This window comes from Maylandia zebra, linkage group LG3 (assembly GCF_041146795.1).
Source record: "Maylandia zebra isolate NMK-2024a linkage group LG3, Mzebra_GT3a, whole genome shotgun sequence".
In the NCBI taxonomy this organism is placed as follows: Eukaryota; Metazoa; Chordata; class Actinopteri; order Cichliformes; family Cichlidae; genus Maylandia; species Maylandia zebra.
This window is the reverse complement of record NC_135169.1, coordinates 38,465,740-38,482,145: the sequence shown is the minus strand read 5'-3', so window position 1 is coordinate 38,482,145 and position 16,406 is coordinate 38,465,740. Positions and strand designations below refer to the sequence as shown.

The 16,406-nt window shown below is 49.8% G+C and overlaps 1 protein-coding gene across 1 annotated transcript; it reads left to right on the top strand.

Moving 5' to 3' along the window:
* Positions 1-328: 328 nt before the first annotated feature.
* On the top strand, positions 329-8,982 carry LOC112430839 (uncharacterized). Its single transcript, XM_076882238.1, has 6 exons — positions 329-357; positions 1,158-1,457; positions 1,698-2,934; positions 2,977-8,329; positions 8,763-8,827; positions 8,918-8,982. Exons 1-4 carry the CDS (start codon positions 329-331, stop codon positions 8,290-8,292), a joined length of 6,882 nt encoding a protein of 2,293 aa, XP_076738353.1. The 3' UTR covers positions 8,293-8,329; positions 8,763-8,827; positions 8,918-8,982.
* The last annotated feature ends 7,424 nt before the right edge of the window (positions 8,983-16,406 follow it).

The following is a 16,406-nucleotide window of genomic DNA, read 5'->3' as shown; positions in this document are numbered from 1 at the left end:
GAGTGGCAATTAGCACAGTGATTATACTGAAAAGACATGAACAGATATGAAGGATCCAGCCTGACTGCTCATGGATGCTTTTGTTGGGGATAAAGTATCTGAATTTCAGGAGCGGGCCCATGCCTCCAAACACGCTCTTTCCAGTTTTTATCTATGTATGATTCCCCAGTTCTAAAAGCAGTTTGTTCTCATTTTAGTGCCCCACCCTCCCTCCCCTTTTGTAATGCTTTTGTCACAGTGTACAAGGTGGACTCACATGCTGGACTCCGGGGATTGATGCACACAAGAGAATTTATAAACGTACAATGTCCAACAAGTATATATACAAATGGTGCGGGGCAGTGCTACAGACAAAAGGTGAGCGGGGCAGGGCTCCAGGAGAAATCCAGGGGAACACTCTCATTTCTCTCCAAACAATCCACACACGAGCTCACGTCTTTCTCCAAGCAATCCACAAACTAATCCAATCTCTCTCCTCGAACACTCGCCGCTCAGGGAACACTAGGGAAAACAGTCCAGAGGGTCTGCGCACAAAGAAACGCTTGTTAGTTTCTAACACACAACTATACGGAAAAACACTGGCTAGACGCTCGACTTTCACTGACGCGATTCACACAACGATCCAGCGAAGAACAGCCGTTGATTCCTGGCTTAAATGCTAGCCACACTAATGAGGCACCGGTGTTTCTTCCTCCGAGGGTGTGGGCCAAGGGCGTGAACCTGTAATCAGTTCCTCCCTGGCGAGAGAGAGATAGAGAGAGAAACAGCTGATCAGCGACCAGCTGAACCTCCAGGCCGTTACAGCTTTCACTTCTTCACTTCTCATTAATACATGGGGATCAATCCCCTCCTAGGCTTTCCCCAAACTGAAGCTCAATTTGTGTCTAAGCCATTCAACTTTGTCTACTAAAATCACCATCAAACTAAAAATGTTCTATTGTATAAATTATATTGATGTTTTCAGGTAAGGGTGAAAATTGTTCTAAAAACAGATGTTGGAATGAATTCATGGCATTTTTGCATTAGGAAGTTATAGTACATTAAGGATTCATTTGGGAATGGTAACTCAGAGTAATTTGATGAAAAAGGAATTTAAAAATTGTACTTAATAAATACATACATTCATATTTAAGAGTATGTGAACTTATCTCCTACAGCTACGGGGACAGGAGCAATGACGAGCACGCCACCTCCAACAACAACCACCACTGCTTCACCGACCACCACCACCACGTCACCTCCCACAACAACCACCACTGCCCCAACGACCACCACCACAATGGCTCCTCCTACAACAACCACCCCTGCCCCAACGACCACTACCACGGCTCCTCCCACAACAACCACGACTGCCCCAACGACCACTACCACGGCTCCTCCCACAACAACCACGACTGCCCCACCGACAACAACAGCCACGGCTCCTCCGACAACAGTCACCATTGCCCCACCGACTAGCACCACTACGATTCCTCCAACAACCACCAATGCTATTACAACAACAACCACTGCCCCAACGACCACCACCACCGCGGTTCCTCCCACAACAACCACCACTGCCCCACCGATGACCACCACGGCTCCTCCGACAACAAACACGGCTGCCCCACCGACAACAACCTACACGGCTCCTCCTACAACAGCCACCACTAACCCACCGACCACCACCACTACGATTCCTCCAACAACCACCACAGCTATTACAACAATCACCACTGGGCCACCGACCACAACTACCACGGCTCCTCCCACAACAAGCACCACTACCCCACCGACCACCACCACGGCTCCTCCCACAACAACTACCACTGCCCCACCGACAAAAACTACAACGGTCCCTCCCACAACAACCACCACTGCCCAACCGACAACCACCACCACGGCTCCTCCGACAACAACCACCACTGCCTCACAGACCACCACCACCACCACGGCTCCTACCACAACAACCACCACTGCCCCACCGACCACCACCAACGCTCCTCCCACAACAACCATCACTGCCCCACCGACCACCACCACGGCTCCTCCGACGACAACAAGCACCACTGCCCAACAGACCACCACTACCACGGGTCCTCCGACGACAACCACCAGTGCCCCACCGACCACCACCACCACGGCTCCTCCGACAACAACCACCACTGCCCCACCGACAACAACCTCCACGAGTCCTCCGACACCAACCACCACTACCCAACCGACCACCACCACGGGTCCTCCAACGACAACCACCACTGCCCCACCAACCATGGCTCCTCCCACAACAACCACAACTGCCCCACCGACAACAACCTCCACGGCTCCCCCGACAACAACCACCACTGCCCCACCGACAAAAACTACAACGGTCCCTCCCACAACAACCACCACTGCCCAACCGACAACCACCACCACGGCTCCTCCGACAACAACCACCACTGCCTCACAGACCACCACCACCACCACGGCTCCTACCACAACAACCACCACTGCCCCACCGACCACCACCAACGCTCCTCCCACAACAACCACCACTACCCCACCGACCACCACCACGGCTCGTCCCACAACAACCATCACTGCCCCACCGACCACCACCACGGCTCCTCCGACGACAACAAGCACCACTGCCCAACAGACCACCACTACCACGGGTCCTCCGACGACAACCACCAGTGCCCCACCGACCACCACCACCACGGCTCCTCCGACAACAACCACCACTGCCCCACCGACAACAACCTCCACGAGTCCTCCGACACCAACCACCACTACCCAACCGACCACCACCACGGGTCCTCCAACGACAACCACCACTGCCCCACCAACCATGGCTCCTCCCACAACAACCACAACTGCCCAACCGACAACAACCTCCACGGCTCCCCCGACAACAACCACCACTGCCCAACCGACCACCACCACGGCTCCTCTGACAACAATCACCACTGCGCCACCGAGCACCACTTCCACGGATCCTCCGACAACAACTAGCACTGCCCCACCGACAACCACCACTACGATTCCTCCAACAACCACCACAACTATGACAACAACCACAAATGCCCCAGCAACAACCACCATGGCTCCTCCCACAACAACCACCACTGCCCCACCGACCACCGCCACGGTTCCTCCCACAATAACCACAACTGCCCCACCGACCACCACCACGGCTTCTCCCACAACAACCACCACAGCCCCACCGACCACCACCACGGCTCCTCCGACAACAACCACCACTGCCCCACCGACAACCACCACCACGGCTCCTCCGACAACGACAACCACTGCCCCACCGACCACCACCACGGCTCCTCCCACAACAACCACCACTTCCCCAACGACCACCGCCACGGCTCCTCCCACAACAACCACCACTGCCCCACGGACCACCGCCACGGCTCCTCCCACAACAACCACGGCTGCCCCACCGACAACAACCTCCACGGCTCCTCCAACAACAACCACCACTACCCCACCGACCACCACCACTACGATTCCTCCAACAACCACCACAGCTATTACAACAACCAGCACTGCCCAACCGACCACCACCACGGCTACTCCCACAACAACCACCACTGCCCCACCGACAACCACCACCACGGCTCCTCCGACAACAACAACCACCGCCCCACCGACTACAACCACTACGATTCCTCCAACAACCACCACAACTATGACAACAACTACCACTGCCCCTCCGACAACCACCACGGCTCCTCCCACAACAACCACCATTCCGCCACCGACAATTACCACCACGGTTCCTCCCACAGCAACCACCACTGCCCCACCGACAACATCCACCACTGCTCCACCGACCACCACTACCACGGCTCCTCCGACGACAACCACCAGTGCCCCACCGACCACCTCTACCACGGCTCCGACGACAACAACTACCACTGCCCCACCGACAACCACCACCACGGCCCCTCCCACAACAACCACCACTGCCCCACCAACCACGGCTCCTCCCACAACAACCACAACTGCCCCACCGACAACAACCTCCACGGCTCCTCCCACAACAACTACCACTGCCCCACCGACCACCACTACCACGGGTCCTCCCACAACAACCACCACTCCCCCACCGACCACCGCCATGGATCCTCCCACAACAATCACCACTGGGCCACCGACCACCACTACCACGGCTCCTCCGACAACAACCACAACGGTTCCTCCCACAACAACCACCACTGCCCCACCGACCACCACTACCACGGGTCCTCCCACAACAACCACCACTGCCCCACCGACCACCGCCATGGATCCTCCCACAACATCCACCACTGCTCCACCGACCACAACTACCACGTCTCCTCCGACGACAACCACCAGAGCCCCTCCGACCACCACCAACACGGCTCCGACGACAACAACTACCACTGCCCCACCGACAACCACCATCACGGCCCCTCCCACAACAACCACCACTGCCCCACCAACCACCATGGCTCCTCCCACAACAACCACAACTGCCCCACCGACAACAACCTCCACGGCTCCTCCGACGACAACCACCACTGCCCCACCAGCCACCACCACGTCTCCTCCCACAACAACCACCACTGCCCCACCGACCACCACCACGGGTCCTCCCACAACAACCACCACTGCCCCACTGACAACCACTACCACGGGTCCTCCCACGACAACCACCACTGCCCCACCGACCACCACTACCACTGCTCCTCCGACGACAACCACCACTGCCCCACCGACCACAACCACGGCTCCTCCGACAACAACCACCACTGCCCAACCGACCACAACCACGGCTCCTCCCACAACAAGCACCACTGCCCCACCCACAACCACAACGGCTCACCAGACAACAACCACCACTGCCCCACTGACCACCACCACTACGATTCCTCCAACAACAACCACAGCTATGACAACAACCACCACTGCCCCACCGACAACCACCATCACGGCTCCTCCAACAACAACCACCACTGCCTCACCGACCACCACCACAACCACGGCTCCTCCCGCAACAACCACCACTGCCCCACCGACCACCACCACGGCTCCTCCCACAACAACCACCACTGCCTCACCGATCACCACCACTACCACGGCCCCACTGACTACAACCACTACGATTCCTCCAACAACCACCACAACTATGACAACAACCACCACTGCCCCACCGACCACAACCACGGCTCCTCCCGCAACAACCACCACTGCCCCACCGACCACCACCACGGCTCCTCCCACAACAACCACCACTGCCCCACCGACAACATCCACCACTGCTCCACCGACCACCACCACCACGGCTCCTCCAACAACAACCACCACTGCCCCACCGACCACCACCACGTCTCTTCCCACAACAACCACCACTGCCCCACCGACCACCACCACGGGTCCTCCCACGACAACCACCACTGCCCCACCGACAACCACTACCACGGGTCCTCCCACGACAACCACCACTGCCCCACCGACCATCACTACCACGGCTCCTCCCACAACAAGCACCACTGCCCCACCGACCACCACCACCATGGCTCCTCCGACAACAACCACCACTGCCCCACCGACCACCACCACTACAATTCCTCCAACAACAACCACAGCTATGACAACAACCACCACTGCCCCACCGACAACCACCATCACGGCTCCTCCAACAACAACCACCACTGCCTCACCGATCACCACCACTACCACTGCCCCACTGACTACAACCACTACGATTCCTCCAACAACCACCACAACTATGACAACAACCACCACTGCCCCACCGACCACAACCACGGCTCCTCCCGCAACAACCACCACTTCCCCACCGACCACAACCACGGCTCCTCCCACAACAATCACCACTCCACCACCAACCACAACTTCCACGGCTCCTCTTACAACAACCACCACAGCCCCACAAACAACCACCACCACGGGTCCTCGCACAACAACTACCACTTACCCACCGACAACAACAACCACGGCTCCTCCGACAACAACCACCACTGCCCCACCAACAACCACCACAAACACGTCTCCTCCCACAACAACCACCATTCCCCCACCGACCACCACCACCACGGCTTCTCCAACAACAACCACCACTTCCCCACTGACCACCACCACTACGACTCCTCCAACAACAACCAAAGCTATGACAACAATAACCACTGCGCCACCGACCACCACTACCACGGCTCCTCCGACAACAACCACCACTGCCCCACCGACCACCACCACAACAGCTTCCCCGACAACAACCACCACTGCCCCACCGACCACCACGGCTCCTCCCACAACAACCACCACTGCCCCACCGACCACCACCACCACGGCTCCTCCGACAACAACCACCACTTCCCCACTGATCACCACCACTACGATTCCTCCAACAACAACCAAAGCTATGACAACAATAACCACTGCGCCACCGACCACCACTACCATGGCTCCTCCCACAACAACCACCACTGCCCCACCAACCACCACAACAGTTCCCGCGACAACAACCACCACTGCCCCACCGATCACCATCACGGCTCCCCCGACAACAACCACCACTGCCCCACCGACCACAACCACCACCACTGCCCCACCGACAACCACCACTGCCCCACCGACCACCACCATCACGGCTCCTCCAACAACAACCACCACTGCCTCACCGATCACCACCACTACCACGGCCCCACTGACTACAACCACTACGATTCCTCCAACAACCACCACAACTATGACAACAACCACCACTGCCCCACCGACCAAAACCACGGGTCCTCCCACACCAACCACCACTGCCCCACCGACCCCAACCACGGGTCCTCCCACACCATCCACCACTGCCCCACCGACCACAACCACGGGTCCTCCGACACCAACCACCACTGCCCCACCAACCACCACCACTACAATTCCTCAAACAATCAGCACAGCTATGACAACAACCACCACTGCCCCACCGACCACCACCACAGTTCCTACCCCAACAACCACGACTGCCCCACCGACCACCACCACGGTTCCTACCACAACTACCAACACTGTCCCACCGACCACCACCTCAACAGCTCCCCTGACAACAACCACCACTGCCCCACCGACAACCACCACCACGGCTCCTCTGACAACAACCACCACTGCCCCACCGACAACCACCACTACGATTCTTCCAACAACCGCCACAGCTATTACAGCAACCACCACTGCCCCACCGACAACCACCACCACCACAGCTCCTCCGACAACAATTACCACAGCCCCACAAACAACCACCACCACGGCTCCTCTCACAACAACCACCACTTACCCACCGACAACAACAACCACAGCTCCTCCGACAACAACCACCACTGCCCCACCAACAACCACCACCACCACAGCTCCTCCGACAACAATTACCACTGCCCCACAAACAACCTCTACCACGGCTCCTCTCACAACAACCACCACTTACCCACCGACAACAACAACCACGGCTCCTCCAACAACAACCACCACTGCCCCACCAACAACCACCACAAACACGGCTACTCCCACAACAACCACCACTGCCTCACCGACCACCACCACAGCCCCACCGACCACCACCACCACGGCTTCTCCAACAACAACCACCACCTCCCCACTGACCACCACCACTACGATTCCTCCAACAACAACCAAAGCTATGACAACAATAACCACTGCGCCACCGAACACCACCACAACAGCTTCCCCGACAACAACCACCACTGCCCCACCGACCACCACCACGGTTCCTACCACAACAACCACCACTTCCCCACCGACCACCACCACGGCTCCTCCGACAACAACCACCACTGCCCCACCAACCACCACCACCACGGCTTCTCCAACAACAGCCACCACTGCCCCACCGACCACCACCACCACAGCTTCTCCGACAACTACCAACACTGTCCCACCGACCACCACCTCAACAACTCCCCTGACAACAACCACCACTACCCCACCGACCTCCACCACTACGATTCTTCCAACAATCGCCACAGCTATTACAACAACCACCACTGCCCCACCGACCACCACTACCACGGCTCCTCCGACAACAACAATTACCACTGCCCCACCGACCACCACCACCACGGCTCCTCTGACAACAACAATTACCACTGCCCCACCGACCACCACCACAACAGCTCCCCCGAGAGCAACCACCACTGCCCCACCGACGACCACCACGGCTCATCCCACAACAACAACCACGGCTACTCTGACAACAACAACCACCAGATATGTTGTTTTCAGATCCCTTCAAAGCAATTTTACCAAGGACTTGTCGAATTCATCATCTGATGCTTTTAAAGACCGATCTGTATCTATAAAGACACAGGTAATCGTTTACTTTTCCCACTAATATATAGCATTTATTAGGTATGTAATTAGTTTTTTCCATCGTTCGAGGCAAATCTGCTCCCCTCTTTGTGGAAAGCAGAATGAATGCTGTGTGCTCTGTAAACAGAATAGACATTAAAACACCAAATACTCAGTGAAATAAATGTTTAAAAAATGAATTGCAGATTGCTGATCTAGAGAGAGAGGTGAAAACATTAGACATCAGGAATATACAAAATTGATAGAGCAAGTACTTTTTTTTTGTACTGAACCATCATTGCTACTCACTATAGAGGTCATGTTCTTTGATTTGCCCTTTAATTAGTCTTCTGTCTTACTGTAAAGTTTACAATTGATATAAAATTCGTCTGTTTGTGTACATTAAGAAACAGATAGACATTGTTTTAAGGAAATCTGCTTTGTGTCTGCAGATTGAACCTGCTTACAAAAACTCGTTCCCTTCCTCCTTTGTCTCCTTGGCCGTTGTGAGCTTCAGGTAATTTCACTATTTTGACATATAATGTTAAGAGCAGTGACCTAACGCCCTAAATATTCAAAACTATCATTTTTGTGTCTGCATTTACAGGCAAGGATCAGTCATCAACACCATAGAACTTCATTTTTTAAACTCATCTGTTCCAAATGACACTGAAATTAGAAGTGTTTTGATCAGTCAAGCCTCAAACGTGACAGGCTTTGACATCGAAAGGGCCTCCATCACTGTCAGTTCCACATGTGAGTACTATTTCGTTATGTTTGATCAAAAAGTCTCAAAGGTTTTAGAGGGACTTAGTTAAATGTTTTATGTCCATTTTGTCCTCATTTTAAATCTACCACAGTGATCCCAACAACTACCACAGTTACCCCAACAACAAACACAACACCATCAACTACATCTGCTGCAACAAAACCAACATCTGCTCCAACAACTACCACAGTTACCCCAATAACAAACACAACACCATCAACTACTACATCAGCTGCAACAACAACAACATCTTCTCCAACAACTACCACAACTACAAAAGCTCCGACTGCACCTGTCCAAGTTTTTCTGTTTCTACAGTTCCTTGAACCATATGTACCTGAACTCACAGACCCCACCAGCAGTGTATATCAAGATCGCAAAAGACGAGTTGAAGAGACGGTGAGTAATATTTCAACTTAATATATCTTTTATTGACTGACACTTTATCTAGAGAACAAATCTGAAAGCATACATTTTCTTTCATTTAAATAGGCATTTTTAGACAATGTAATTTTTAAGTTGTTTCACCATGTTTAAATTTTCTTTTTGTGTTAATTTTTTGCAGTGTGATAGAATCTACAAACCAAAATTTCCTTTCTTCATCCGTGCCATTGTCATTCGGTTCAGGTAAAAAAAAATTTTTTAACAGTAATTAAGTTACTTTCCTCTAAATTATTATTTTTAATTTAATTTTAATGTTAAATGTATCATGTAACATAGTTAAACCATTCAATAATCTGCCATTATTATCTAACATCTGACTCACTTTCTTTCATGGCAGTCTTGTTAGAGTCCAAACACGAGTGGATAGAACTGAGGCAGAGGTGGAGCTTGTGTTCAATCAAACAGCACCCAATGCACAAGTCCCAAATGATACTACTATTGTTCAAATTTTGAAACAGGCTATTAACAGTTCCAGCAGCAATTTCAGCATTGCCATAGTTCCTGACACAATATCAGTAACTTCTGGTGAGTATTTGAAAATGCAAACGAAATTTATTTTGGAGTTAATCAAGGACAAAGAAATTATTTTAGTCTGTACATAAATACATATTAATCTACTTCTGAAAAATATTTTATAGTTCCCATCAATGTCACGACTGTTGCACCAACTACTGCCAATTCCACTACTGCTGCACCTACAGCTTCCACAACTACAACTGCATTATCTACAACTACAGCTTCAAGTGGAGCATGCCACAAGATCAATCCCAGCACTGTTTCCCCCCTGGTTCTCTTGTTATGGCTTCTGTCAAACTAGCAATAGCATCTGTGCTGGTTTCCATGTCAATGGCCAGCGGAACACAAACTCTTTCACTGAAATGTATTAAAAAAAGAAAAGAAAATAATGACATTAGAAACCCAAGCCATGTGATTATCTAGAATGAATCTGGCCTGAAAAGAATGACACAGACTTTAACCACCCAGTTAATTTAATCATCTACAGCAAATCTGACCTAAGAATGCATGAACAAAAGCTTTAAATATATCCTGTGGGTGGGCCTGTAGTGTAGAGGCTTAGAACTTTACGCAGTTGAGCTCATTATATAGTGCCAAGCTACAACAATAGTCACATCAAGGTGCTTTATGTTATAATGTTAAGGTACTTTTATTGTAAGGATCCTACAATAATACAGAGAAAACACTGGCCTGTTTAGGTCCAGGTCACTTGCTTGTAAGTGTGTCTCTGCCTTCATGTCTGTTAACTGTTCTTTTTCGTACTGGGGAAAAAAGGTCAAAATGCACAAAGTTTTTAAATTTTTAAGAAAATTATCCACAACTCATCCATTATTTTCTAAATCACTGTAAAGCTGGGTTTATATACACACACACGCGCACGCACACACGCGTGCGCACACACACACACGTGTATGTATGTATGTGTATGTATATATATATATATATATATATATATATATATATATATGAAATACACAGTATATATCACATATTAGATGTAAGAGTGTAAAAAGTAGTAGGTGTCCCATAAAAGCACAGTCACTTTTCTTATTTATACAAAGTGTATTTTTATAATTTTCCATTTCTGTATTCTGCGAGATTTCTTTTCTTTTTTTTTTTTCTTCTTTTTTTTTTTACACATTTTCTGTAAGAAAAATCATAATGAACAGAATACAAAATTTATGAGAAATGAAAACAGTCTCCTGTGACGTCTAACGGTTTGGGTGGGTAAAGAGAAAGTTGATCAAGAAACTTTGAGGTCAGGAGCTTTAATTAAAAAAAGGCAAGGTTTGCAGATTGGTCTCTCAATTAAATTAAATTAAATTAAATTTCAATTCCGTTTTATTCATGTATCGCCAAGTCACAACAGTAGTTTCCTCAAGGCACTTTATATTGTAAGGTAAAACCCCTACAATAATACAAAGAAAACAGAGAAAATCCCAGATTTCACATGAGCCCCTATGAGCAAGTGTTTTCCCGACAGTGGGAAGGAAAAACTCCTTTTTAACAAGAACCTCCAGCAGTAAGAGGCTCAGCAAGCAGCGGTCATCTGCCATGATCTGTTGGGGTGACTGGAGGGAGAAAGAACAACAAGGTGCTGTAGAAGAGAGCCAGAGATAATAGTAACTTGTAACCACAGAATGAGTGGAACTGAAGAAGAAATACTCAATGTATCATGGGAATTCAACAGCAGCCTAGACGTGTTGCAGCGTAACAAAGGGATCCAGCCCCATCTATATGCTTATCAAAAAGGAATGTTTTAATCCTAATCTTAAAAGTAGAGAGCTTGCAGTTTGTCTCCTCAAATCCAAACTGGAAGATGGTTCCACAGAAGATGATGGCTCCCCCCCATTCTACTTTTAAATACTCCAGGAACAACAAGTAAGCCTGCAGTCTGAGAGTGAAGTGCTCTCCTGGGGTCATATGGTACTGTAAGGTCAAGATGGAGCCTAATTATTCAAGACCTTGCATGCGAGGAGCAGGATTCTGAATTTAATTATGGATTTAACTCAAGATGGCGCCGAGTATGGCAGCCTCGTCGCGAGCTCCCCCAAGCAACGGCTTTCTTCTGTGTTTAATTTTACTTTTCCTTTATTTTTTCACGAGCAGCACTTGTCTCCTTGTGTACGACCGACAAACCTTACTGGACATAAAAGACGGTCTTTCTTATAACTTTCCGGAGTTCAAGTTTTGCAACACGGACGCTCCGTTTGCAGACCCCCCATTCATCTCACCTGAGACGCCTTTGTTCTCTGGCCCTGGAGGCCGCAAACGCCGACGCAGAGGGAGAAGATCTGGCGTTCTGGTTCGACTGAGACGGCGCACTAACAGACCACCGTTACCCAGTTTATTACTGGCTAATATGCAGTCTCTGGAGAACAAGTTGTGCGAGCTTCGGGCACGGATCTCATTCCAGCGAGAGATGCGGGACTGCTGCGTGATCTGCCTCACAGAAACCTGACTATCGGACAAAGTACCGGACTCCGCAATACAACTGCCGGGGTTCTCTGTGCACCGCGCGGACAGGTCACAGGATCTTACTGGGAAAAGCAGAGGCGGTGGTGTGTGTTTCATGATCAACAACAGCTGGTGTGATTATGCGAACGTGCACCCGGTCAAATCCTTCTGCTCACCGGACCTGGAGTACCTGATGATTAAGTGCCGGCCATTCTGGCTACCGAGGGAATTTACAGCAGTGATTATTACGGCTGTTTACATTCCCCCACAAGCCGACACTGACCGTGCACTCAGGGAACTGTACAGCGCGATCAGCAGCGAGGAAACCGCACACCCAGAGGCAGCGTTTATCACAGCCGGAGACTTTAATAAGGGAAACCTGAAGAAAGTCTCACCAAAACTCCATCAACACATCCTTTTTAACACACGTGGAAACCGGCTACTCGACCACTGTTACACCTCTTTCCGGGATGCGTACAAAGCCCTCCCCTGCGCCCCATTTGGCCAATCAGATCACTGCTCCATCCTGCTCCTGCCCGCCTACAGGCAGAAGCTGAAACAGGAAGCACCAACCCGGAGGGCGGTGCACTGTTGGACGGACCAATCGGAGTCTGCGCTGCGGGACTGTTTTGATCACGCGGACTGGGAAATGTTTCACGTGGCCGCCAGAGACATTGATGAATACACAGACTCAGTCTGTGGATTTATCAGGAAATGCGTGGAAGATGTCGTCCCATCCAGAACAGTTAAATCCTTCCCAAATCAAAAACCCTGGATTAACGGAGATGTTCGCGCGGCACGGAACACCGCCTTTGCCTCCGCGAACACATCGGACTACAAACATGCACATTACCAACTCCGGAAGACGATCAAAGCAGCCAAACATGAGTACAGGGACAGGGTGGAGCAACAGTTTGACAACCCTCGGAGTATGTGGCAGGGACTAAACACGATCACAGACTTTAGAGGGAAAACCAGCACACCGCAGACCACAACCTCTCTGTGTGAGGATCTAAACGTATTCTACGCTAGATTCGACGCAGCGAACACCATGAGACCGGACAGTGTGCGCACCGCGGATGACGTCAATGCGCACACTGTGTCTGAGGAGGATGTGCGGAAGTGCTTCAGGAAGGTGAACGCACGCAAAGCTACTGGTCCGGACGGGATTCCCGGCCGCGTCCTCAAGTCATGCGCGGCTCAGCTGGCTGGAGTGTTCACACACATCTTCAACCTTTCCCTCTCTCTGTCTGTAGTCCCAGCCTGCTTCAAAATGGCCACCATCGTCCCTGTACCCAAATCCTCCACCATCTCCTCATTGAACGACTGGCGACCTGTAGCCCTGACCCCCATCGTGAGCAAATGCTTCGAGAAGCTGGTCAGGGACTTCATCTGCTCTGCACTACCCGACTCACTGGACCCTCTACAGTTTGCATACCGCCACAACAGGTCCACTGATGATGCCATAGCCCTGACACTACACACTGCCCTGTCACACCTGGAGAAGAGAGACACGTATGTGAGAATGCTGTTTGTAGATTACAGCTCAGCATTCAATACCATCGTTCCCTCAAAGCTGGACAGGAAACTGCAGGATCTAGGACTGAGCAGCTCCCTCTGCAGCTGGATCCTTAGCTTTCCTGTCTGACAGACGCCAGGTGGTCAGACTGGGCAGCATCACCTCATCCCCCATCACACTGAACACTGGTGCTCCACAGGGGTGTGTACTGAGCCCTCTCCTGTACTCACTCTACACCTACGACTGCACAGCCACTAACAGCTCCAACATCATTGTGAAGTTTGCGGACGACACTACAGTGGTGGGTCTTATCACCAACGGTGATGAGACAACTTACAGGGAGGAGGTCAGTGCCCTGACCCACTGGTGTCAAGACAACCATCTCACCCTCAACGTCGCAAAGACAAAGGAGCTGATAGTGGACTTCCGGAGGTGCAGAGAAGTACACACCCCCATCACCATCAACGGCGCTGCTGTGGAGAGAGTGAGCAGCTTCCGGTTCCTTGGAGTACATCTGGCTGAAGATCTTACGTGGTCAGTACACACAAACAAAACAGTGAAGAAGGCGCAGCAGCGCCTCTTCTTTCTCAGGAGACTGAAAAGATTTGGCATGAGCCCCCGCATCCTCAGGACCTTCTATCACTGTGCCATTGAGAGCATCCTCACTGGATGCATCACCACCTGGTATGGCAACAGCACCGCCTACAACTGCAAAGCTCTCCAGCGAGTAGTGCGGTGCTCTGAACGGATAATTGGAGGTGAGCTTCCCTCCCTCCAAGACATCTACAGGAAGCGGTGCCTGAGGAAAGCGGGGAGGATCATCAAGGACTCCAGTCACCCCAGCCATAAACTGTTCAGACTGCTTCCATCAGGAAGGAGGTTCTGCAGCATCCGGTCCCGTACCAGCAGACTGAGAGACAGCTTCTTCCATCAGGCCATCAGACTGCTGAACACTTCATAGACACCTCAGCTTCACTACTGGAACTTCAACATTATGCACTCCACACTGTATATAAATGCCACTTGTTTTGCACATATTCAACTCTGTATATTTTATATATTTTATTATTACTATTATTATTATTATTTTTTTTTTTTTTTTTTTTTTTTTTTACTATTTAATTTGTAAAAATGTGTACACACACACACACACACACACACACACACACACACACACACACACGTAGGAAAATATTTAGTATACACATCCAGAAATTCATACACTATTATATATTGTACATATATTTATTAGTTTCAGGTTGGCCATTCTTGTATTTTGCTCGTTTGTGTTGTTGTGTTTGCACATCTCTGTTGCTTGTGGGGCTCGCACACAAGAATTTCACTCGCAGTGTGCCTGCACATGTGATGTGACAATAAAAGTGATTTGATTTGATTTGATTTGATTTGATTTGATTTAACAGGGAGCCAATGAAGGAAGGCCAATATATGAGAAATATGCTCTCTCTTTCTAGTCCCTGTCATTACTCTTGCTGCAGTATTTTTGATCAACTGAAGGCTTTCAGGGAGTTTTTAGGACAACCTAATAATAATGAATTATAGTAGTCCAGCTTAGAAGTAAAAATGCATAGTTTTTCACCATGACACTAATGTATAATTTAAAATGCATTACTTTTGTTTTTGATTTTCCAAACACATTGAGATTTTATAAAAAGTATCAGTATTGGATCAGTATTATCGATATCAGCCTGAACTTTACTTTATATCGGATCAAAAAGGAAAGCGGTTGTATTGCACATTACTAGACTAAATAAATATCAGTGGTATTGAAATTAGCTGTTACTTTTTCTCTAATAGTGAACAAATTCACAAAGTCATTACTATTTAACATTAAAGGAATGCTTGACTTAACAGAGCTCTGACTTTTGGCCAGCTTGGCTACAAAGAGAAACCTAGGGCATTTCATATTTTCTTCAGTGTGAGATGCATATTTTTCCAGGCTAAATGAGGATTGTCTAAATTAGTGAGATGCCATTTCATGTCCAGCTTACCAGTTTTCTGCTTTAAGGTGCGCATTTGAGAATTATACCAGGGAGTCAAGTTCTTCTGATTTGAGTGTTTTTAAAGAAGTACGATTATTGACAAGATAATCAACTGTTTCGTTTCCTTAAATGATTTTTTACAATAATGTCTCACAACTTGACAGTGTCAGGCTTGGGTACGTTGAAGAATCATATTAAACTTTATTAATCCCCAAAAAGGGCAATTTGTTTGCAACTTACCTACACAACCTATTCTCACAGTCAAACTCACACAATCTACAGTATTTAGCGACTAATCACAAATACTGTTACATGTCAAGGCAGAGATCAACAAACAATCAGGTAAAAATAAATAAATAAATAAAAAGTAGAATAACAAAGAAAAATGTCT

Coding starts and splice junctions, on each gene's coding strand:
- LOC112430839 (XM_076882238.1), top strand. CDS start 329: ATGGTGCGGGGCAGTGCTACAGACAAAAG. Junction 358..1,157: donor GGCAGTGCTACAGACAAAAG/GTGAGCGGGGCA, acceptor TATCTCCTACAG/CTACGGGGACAGGAGCAATG. Junction 1,458..1,697: donor CACCATTGCCCCACCGACTA/GCACCACTACGA, acceptor CAACCACCACAG/CTATTACAACAATCACCACT.